Below are 9,524 nucleotides of genomic sequence, written 5' to 3'. Positions count from 1 at the left end.
CCCACAACCTAGCTAGGGCCTTCATATGTTGCCTGGGATAGTTCCTGCATCAATCTCTTGAGTAGCTGGGATAACAAATGCATGCCACTGTGCATGGCTTACGGTCAGTTTTGGTTTTGGACACAGGTTTCTCTTTGTAGCCCTGCCTGTCCTAGAACTCACCCTGCAGACCAGAGATCATCCTGTAACCCAGAGATCCACCTGCCTCTTCCTCCAAGTGCTAGGATTAGAGGCATGCATCACCATGCCCAGCTGGTTTATGGTCAGTTTAAAGTAACATCTTTAATCAGCTGGGCAGTGGTGGCACATACTTTTAATCCCATCACCCAGGAGACAAAGGCAGGTGGAACTCTTGTGAGTTCAAGGTCAGCCTGGTCTACAGAGTTAGCTCCAGGACAGTGAGGGCTACACAGCAAAATCCTGTCTCCAATAAAAAAAAAAAACAATACATAAATTAAAAAATAGAAAAACTAATCAGATTTCTGCAATCAAATAAGAATTATCTTAATTATCAAGAAAGAACCCTAAGAGAACATGAAAAGGAAAGTTAACTGCCCCTAGAACTGTTTTTCTTTTTCTCTTTCCAACATACTTTTCAGCATAAAGGCACTTCAGTAGTAAATCTAAAAAGACAGACAGGGACCCTCAAAGTCTTTGTTAGAAGCAGCTAAGCAAAGGGAATGTGACACATGAAGACTTACTAGAGGAACAACCTAGTCTGCTTAGGGAAGACCATGAAAACCTTATGTAAGTTGACATTCTATTTGGGTCATGTACAGGGAACAAAATCCAAGTAGCTGGTGCGTGCGTGCGTGCATGCGTGTGTATACTTCAGTAAAAAACTAAGATGACGATAAGATGAAGACAGGGATTTGTGCTCTTGGTGATGGAAAGACAAATTTCTAGATGAGATTAGGAGTAAAAAGGGTAGGGTTAAGGTTAGAGGGAGAACAGAGTGAGATTATGGAAAATGTACAGCAGATATGAAAGGTGGGTTAATCTGTAGGAGCTAAAAACTTTCTTGCCAATTTAGAAAAAAGCCATCCCTGACAACAGTATGAAACCAAATCAGCAAGGGCCAGGCTTATAAGAAGACAAGAAGAAATGAGGAGGGAGAGACTGCAGGGGGAGGCTGCAGGGGCTCTGCTCTTACAAGTGCAGTGGTAGGGCTGGTGGAAAACAACAGGGGAATTAGAAAGACTTTTTGAAGAACTGGAAAGGTTTGCTAACCCCCCATTTTCTAAAAGGAGAAGCAGAGATAATGCTATCACATTATTAAAAATAATTAGATATGATTATATTTTTCCCTCTTCCCTAAGATGTTATTACTTGTATCTAATAACAATTAAAATATTATAAGAGAAGCCAGGCAGTGGTGGCACACATCTTGTCCCAGCACTCAGAGGCAGAAGCAGGCAGATCTCTGAGTTCGAGGCCAGCCTGGTCTACAGAATGAGTTTCAGGGTTACATAGCAAAACTGTGTCTTAATGACAAGAAAATGATGGGTTCACTTCCGGGAGTGCTGACTTAGAGGCCTTAAGTGACACATACCATTTCTATCTAACAGTGTTTCTGGTGGAAACAGGAGTGTCAAGTTCAGAAGACCATGGCCAGGCTCCAGCTGAGAATGAATAGCAAGCAGATGTGATGTCAGCCAGAGAAGTATATGAAATCTGCTTAAACGCCAGTCGGAAGAAAAGAATAGAAAGAGGAGGAAGAAGAGGAAGAAATAAAATAAATCAAGTCCTCCAGGAACCACCAGCAGAGAACATGAGAGAGGAAGAAACCGAGGAGGAGTACTTAGAAGCAACAGTCATGGAAGAAAGACTCCCCAAAGCAAAGGGAGGACAAGCTGATTTAAGCCACCACGAGTTCTAGAGAAGATGACTAACACACAGCAACAATGACTTAGACTAGGAACAAGGTCAAGAGTGGTGTAGAGAAATGAGGAGCAGCGGCAGAGATTAACTAGAAGCTAAAGTATGAAGAGCACAGTCCAGTCTTAAACAGCTTCTTACCCATCACTGAGGGAAGGCTCTGTCCTTTAGCAGCACCAGTGTCAACAGTACATTGTTCCAACAGTTGAGTTTCCAACTCCCTGAAATTTGAAAAGGTTATTGAAATTAAAATACTACAATTGATAATCTTTTCTTATTTAAAAGGTACAGTACATAATAAATCATAACGTCTCATATAAAAAGTTTGTTTTGGCCCAGGGAAGTAGTGGCACATGCCTTTAGTCCCTGGACTTGGGAGGAAGAGGCAAGTGGACTTCTATGAGTTTGAGGCCAGCCTGGCCCACAGAGCAGGTTCCAGGATAGTCAAGGTTATATACAGAAGGGAAAAAAAACAATGTTTGTTTTGATGCAGCCCAGCCCAGGCTCTTGTAGCCCAGGCTGACCTTGAACTTCCCATGTAGCTGAGGGTGACCTTGAACTTCTGATTTTCTTGCCTCTACCTGAGGTTCTGATGCTCAAATTACAGGTGTGCATCGCCGCACCTAGTGTTATGTGATACTGGGGATAGAACACCAGGGCTTTGTGCATACCGAAGTCAAGCCCTCTACTAATGAAGCTACATCTCCAGACCAACAGAAAACAATGGCTTTACCTTTCAAGGAGGAATATATTTGATCACCCACTTCATAACCAGGCTTCCATTTCCTCCTCCAGGTTCTAGCCTGGCCTCTACTTCTCTGACTCCACCACCCAGCTCCACAATCAGACATTCCACATCTTCCTCGAGGGCACAGACTGAACTAAGGCAGCCCACATGCTCCAATTTCACTGAAAAAAATACTAACAATATGAAAGATCAAGCCAAAACCTACTAGTCTTGTAGAAATTTTGCCAATGACAATTACTTAGATGAACTCCAGATACAGGATATAAACTCTTTTAAAATATAATTTATTATTATTTTTTTATGTGCATCAGTGTTTTGCTTGCATGTTTGTCTGTGTGAGAGTGTCAGATTCTAGAGTTACACAGAGTTGAAAGGTGCTATGTGCATGCCGGAAATTAAGCCTGGGTCCTCTGGAAGAATAGCCAGTGCTCTTAATTGCTGATTCATCTTTCCAGCCTCAGATACAGAAGTCAAAGAATTCAAGGAGTTTAAAGAAGACAAAGAAACAGCACAATGAAATCAAGGAGAAAGAGCTTAAGAACAAACACCCACAAACTCAAACATAAGGCTGACTGAGCGATGAAGACAATGCAAGACTTGAGAACTAAGTTCAATCAGGAGATAGACGCACTAAAGGGGACTCAAGATGAAATGAAGATGGAATTGAAAATTCCAATAGCTTAACTAGAAAACTCAAAGAAAAATCTTACAACTGGAAGGAATTGAGCAGAAGACAGAACATCAGTTTTGAAGATGGAGCAGAGAATCTAGACCAAAGAAGGAAGGAACATGAATAATTAAAAAGAACAAAGAGTAAAGAGAAAAGAACACACAGGAAATATGGGACGGCATGGGGGAAAAAGCAAACAAATCTTTGAATTATAAGCATAGATGAGGAAGAAGAATCCTAAGTCAGTGGCAGAGACCAGACCACCAACAAGGTCATAGAAGAAAACTTCCCCAAACTAAGGAAAGATACACCTGTACAAATACAAGAAGCACACATAACACCAAATAGATAAGGCTAGACAAGAAAATTCCCACGGCATATCACAGTTAAAATGCTAAGTATCCATAACAAAGGCAGTGTATTGAAAGCTGTAAGAGAAAAAAAGTACAAGTCACAAATAACCTATAAGAATAAGGGCTATTTCTCAATGGGAACTCTGAAAGCCAGAAGGACCTGGAGCAATGCATTCCAAGTGGTAAAAGACTATGTTGGCCAACTTAGACTAACATACTGGTTAAATTATCTGCATTATTGAAGAAGAAAAACAAAACTTGCCAATTATTTATTTATGTCAATAAATAGCCTAAAAACAATTATATCCAACAAACAAAACCTAAAGAAAATACAGGAAGTATTATTTAGGCTGAAGAGAGGAATGCGAGATTAGGGAGTCTCTAACAGAGAGACTAGAAAGAAATATAAAATCATAATTATTAAAACACTATATACCACTGAAATATAAATAACAATACTAAAAATCCACAGCACAATAACCATAATTAACAGGGAAGATACCACAACATAATGAAGCTATATATGAGAAACCCACAGCCAACATGAAGAAAAGCTTGAAGCGATCCAACTGAAGTCAGGACGGAGGCAGGGCTGTCCACCATCCCCACTCCTTACCACTGTGCTCCAAGTACTAGCAAGAGCCGTAAGGCAAGAGAAGGAAAATTAAAGGGATACAAGTAGGAAAGATGATATGATACTATATATTAGAGATCCCAAGATTCTACCAGAAACTTCTAGAAAACAAACTCAGCAAATGGCAGGATACAGAGTCAACCTGCACAAATCAGTAACTTTTTGACACAACAAACATACAGAGTAGAACTCATAAAAAAAAAAATTCTCACTCACAGCAGCCTTAAGGAAAATAAAACACCAAGGAAGAAACCTAACCAAAGTGAAAGAAATGAGAAAGACATTAGAAAATGGAACAAAAATCCATACTCACAGATTGGTAGAATTAACATTGTGAAAATGGCCATTCTATCAAAAGCTTTCTACAGATTCAATGCAATCCCAATTAAAATCCCCAAAGCCATTATTTACAGAAATAGAAAAAAATTATCCTAAAATTCATATGACATCACAACAGACCCTGGATAGCCAAAACAATTGTGAGAGAAAAGAATAGGCTGGAAGGGAGAAAGGAGAGATGACAATTTCTGCTAAGAAATGGAAACAACTAAAATGTACTTTAATCAACAAATGGATAATGAAAATGTGGTACATATACACTTTGGAATACTATTTGGTTGTAAAGAAAGAGAAAATCATGAACTTTGCGGGTAAAAGGATAGAACTAGAAAAGATCATATTAAGTAAGTAAGCCAGAACTGGAAGCCATGTTGCATGTTTTCTTCCATTGGAGGTTTCTGACTCCAAATCTTAAGATATAGCTGTACTCTTTAACTCCTCATCAAGGAAACTTCTCTTTGTAACAGAGAAAATTACAGAAAACTACAACCAATCAAAATGCAGAGTTGTGGAGTCTAGTCCCAATGGATACAGTATATAAACTCCTGTACCTAAGGCTTAGGAACACTGTGGAAGAGGGGGAGAAAGACTGTAAAGATCATAAGGATCAGGGAGTCTGCTGTAAGGTTGTGTCTCCTAGTATATCAAAAGCTATACCCATAAAGCCTGGCCAAAATGACTGTCCAGGTGCGAGCCGAATAAAGACGGTATCTGGGCATGCCAAAGTGGACAGGGAAAAGCCCACAAGGTCTCAACCCTACACAAAGAACTACGGGCAACTGGGGAGAGCTGGGAGTGGGAGAGGTGGTCCTCCCTAGGGAAGAGTGGACCAGTTGATTGTCTGATGCCAAATGTCAGCCCTGTGAACATACAGACAAGAACATTATATAGACTTTACAGGTTATACTTATAGACACACACACATAGATTACTGAAAAAAGAGGCCATGAATTTGAAGAGGGAAGAGTACATAGGAGGAAAGCTTAGAGGGACGAAAGGTAAGGGTGAAATTAATTTTATTATAATCTCAAAAACATGAATGTATTCAAATCTAAAAGAAAATGGAATAAATTAAAAATCAGATTATAAGCATCGGCTTTTGTGACACTGGTGAGAAAACATACAAGAAACTTACTTGTGAAGGGCTTTTCCTCCTAAGGGTAGGGCTCCCCAGCAATTCAGTACTGGGATGCCTTCATATATCTGTACTGTAGTCAAGGACATCATCGTCTGAGGAGATACAAAGCTCCCGCTACAATATTATCCTAATTAACCTTGGTGATAGATTTTTACTTCTTGTTTTAGAAGTTGCAGAAAAGGCAGTTGCAAGTGTTTTAATAATGTCCACCAAAGAAAACAGACTTAAATGTGCACATGCACAGACACACCACAATCCATTAATTAGGCAGAAGCACCCAACAAAGTCATCATTAGCTAGCAATAGAGGCCTATGAGAGCTTAAAATTCAGCTGCTCAGAACTTTTATATCTTTAAGAGTCTAAGTTACAAGGCAAATTTACAAAAGTTTAATGAAGAAAAAAATACTTCAACAGCCTCATGATTTTTATGTTGATTACAGAGAAATATTTTTTAAGGTTTATCTATTTTATATATGTAAGTACACTGTTGCTGTCTTCAGACACACCAGTAGAGGGCACTGGATCTCATTACAGATGGTTGTGAACCACCATGTGGTTGCTGGGACTTGAACTTAGGACCTCTGGAAGAGCAATCAGTGCTCTTAACTGCTGAGCCATCTCTCTAGCCCCAAAGAAATATTTTTAATATACTGGATTAAATAAAGTATACTATTAACTTTATTGCTTTAACTTATATGAATTTCTAAGATATTTTAAAATTCTATATATGGCCCAGTCTGGCTGAGCTGAGAGGACAGTACACAAGATTATACTACGCATGCATTACATACTGTTTTGGTTAATGTTTTATAAGTACAATACTTTAAAAAATGAAGAAGAGCACCAGTTTGGATACTCTAGGCTTCTGTCCTAGCCACATGCTTATAACAGTTACCCTAACTTCCAATTTTCTTACTTATATGAAAAGAACAGTCCTTGCATGGCAGGTTTATTTTGAGAATTAAACAAAGTAATGTTTAAGTATTTTAGGATGTGATTATTTCCCCCTGAACATTTTTTTCTCGTAGAAATCTAGATCTTGAAACTGCTTGTCTTATATTCATGTACTTTAACTACATTTTAACAAAGCAACATTCACTGTGACAATTCAATAGTGTCTACCTCTATTGTGTTTATATGGAAAGGAATATACCTATTTGTCAAACCAGCAGTAATTCTCTGTGACTAAACTACTAGCTGTGCCTTATTAAACGGCATAAACTACCTGTCTGGTCCTACACTAAAAGACTGCCTTCCTCAGCACACGCAGTTCCTATGAGATAGAATCCTGTCACTATTTTATAGATCTGGAGACTGCGGCCAAGATTGTAAACTACTTGAGTGGTGCCCTGTAAGGAAGCAGCACAGCCCGGGTTTATCCTTACCTGCCCTAGCTCATATAGCCAATGGGATATTATTCTGACAGCCTCTGGACACTGAAAAAAATATATACTTTTTCTACAATGCAGGCCAATTTCATTCTACCATTTAACATTTTTCTTAGTTTAACTTTCTCATTTTAGTTTGTCCAATTTTTCTTGTATGACTTCTTAGAAGTTAACTATCCATATTGGGCTGATAGTGCATCGTGAAAACTGAACACAATATTTACCAGATCTGCTTCTGGATTATAAACTAGGCCTGAATCATAATGCTAACTCCTGCAAAAAGCTTTAATCTTCCAAGGCTATTAACCTTACCACATAATAACTCATACTGTACACACTAAGCCAAAATACTTCAATAGTAAAAATTATTTTTATAAGCCAAATTACTTTAGTTAAAATAAGTAAAGAAACAAAACAAAACCCACAACATGGACTAGTTGATAAAAAAAAAAGATACAGGCAACACCAGGCTTTCCCTATATCCACAATCCAGGACCATGGCAGAATTAATCCCGAGTGTCAGCAGCGCCATCAGGTGACTTGGAGCAAGTAAGACAGATGGGACCTGGGAAAGAGCAGAGCAGAAGCAAGGCCAGGGTTGAGTGCAGGGTTGAAGACGGCAGAGTTGTCTGCAAATATACTGAAAAAACTCAGACCAACAGTGCATTGATTTATAGCTCTTCAATCAATGCTGGTGTTAAATGAAGAACTAGCTTTCTGATTTAGATGAATTTACTCAATAACCAAGTATAGCGGAATAAACAAATAATTTAACTAGGTTGTTTCATTCCCAAATGACAATTCTAAAGCATTTTTAGCAATACTACCTCTTGTAAAGTATAATTTTCAAATAAAAGATAAAAGTCTAGAAAAATGTAAAAACAGAGGAAGATGATACTAAATAATCAGATGCTTTTGCCACACTAGAAATACCAGAAAGGCCAGGCACGCCTTTAATCCCAGCACTTGGGAAGCAGAGGCAGAGGCAGAGGCAGAGGCAGGTGGATTTCTGAGCTCAAGGCCAGCCTGGTCTACAGAATGAGTTCCAGGACAGCCAGGGCTAAACAGAGAAATCCTGTCTCAAAAAGCAAACAAACAAACAAAAAACAAAAACAAAAAACCCAAACAAACAAACAAAAAAAGAAATACGGGAAAGACCTCCCCGCCTTAACTGGGACAGCAAAGTGAGAGTCTGTCCCTGAACTGCAATGATCCTCCTGCTCGAACTGGAGCAGGGATTACAAACATGTTCTCTATGTCCAGCCTTAGTAAACGATTCTTTTCACTTATTTATCTAAGACAAGATCTCATGTAGCTCACACTGTCTTTTTTTTTCCCTTTTAAAGTTTAGTGTATGTGTGTGTGTGCATAGCACACATATGGAAGTCAGAGGACAACATGTGGGAGTTGTTTCTCTTTGTCTATAATGTAGGTCTTGGGGAATTAAGTAAACTCAGGTTGTCAGACTTAATGGCAAGCACCTATACCCATTGAACTGTATCAAGGCCTTGAACTTGCTATGTAGTTGAGGACAACCCTAAAGGGTGATCTGCCTGCACATCAACCTCTCAAGTGTTAAGATTATAGGAATATGCCACCACACATTGCTAGGCAAAAACTCTTGATTATTATTATTTGCAAAGCTTGTAGAATAAACTCTATTTTTAAACCACCAGGGGCTAGCAAGATGGCTCAGCAGGTCCAAGCACTTGGTACACAACCTGGATACCTGAGTTTGATCCCTGGAACCATGTAAAAGTAAAACTGATCCCAAAGCTGTTCTCTGACCTCCACACTGATCCTGTAGCACACCATCCATCAACATGTACACACACACACACACACACACACACACACACACACACACAAATAATAAAAACTTTTAAAAAAACTCAAATCCCATCATAATATAGCAGCTTAAAGAGCAAAACCACACACTATAATAATTTTCTTGGTAACTTTTTTTAAGTGATAATTTGCTAGATTTAGTAGTAGCACAAATACAGATATTCAATCAAAATATGAAAGTCTATTATAATCAAATGGCAGATAAAGTAATAGCTGTATTATTATTTTTAATTTCTTTTTACCTAGAGAGGCATTTCAGTCATATACAAGATAGGGATACCAATGAAACCCCAACTGCACTTCTTCAGTATACAAAGAAGGGACTTTCTTGAGCACATGAGCCGACCAGCCTTACTATTTTGCTGTCTTCCCACTCAGTGGGATTCTTGAGTCAATGGCGTCACGAAGGGCAGGTGCTATAAGATGTATTTCTTAGCAGGGCAGTGGTGGCACACGCCATTAATCCCAGCATTTGGGAGGCAGAGGCAGGCGGATTTCTGAGTTCGAGGCCAGCCTGGTCTATAGAG

General features: G+C 39.0%; 1 protein-coding gene across 2 annotated transcripts in view; it reads right to left on the bottom strand.

Moving 5' to 3' along the window:
- The window catches only part of Actr10 (actin related protein 10), a 29,983-nt gene that overhangs the window by 12,407 nt on the left and 8,052 nt on the right, over nucleotides 1–9,524 (bottom strand). For both annotated transcript variants that reach the window (XM_031356444.1, XM_031356446.1), the window contains exons 5-7: nucleotides 7,607–7,714; nucleotides 5,758–5,825; nucleotides 2,020–2,099 (exon numbers count right to left, since the gene is read on the bottom strand). In XM_031356444.1, the coding sequence (XP_031212304.1) occupies nucleotides 2,020–2,099; nucleotides 5,758–5,825; nucleotides 7,607–7,714 (256 nt within the window). The remainder of the gene's footprint in view (nucleotides 1–2,019; nucleotides 2,100–5,757; nucleotides 5,826–7,606; nucleotides 7,715–9,524) is intronic.

The sequence above is a fragment of the Mastomys coucha genome, unplaced genomic scaffold, assembly GCF_008632895.1.
Source record: "Mastomys coucha isolate ucsf_1 unplaced genomic scaffold, UCSF_Mcou_1 pScaffold6, whole genome shotgun sequence".
NCBI classification, from domain to species: domain Eukaryota; kingdom Metazoa; phylum Chordata; class Mammalia; order Rodentia; family Muridae; genus Mastomys; species Mastomys coucha.
This window is presented reverse-complemented; position numbering and strand designations above follow the sequence as displayed.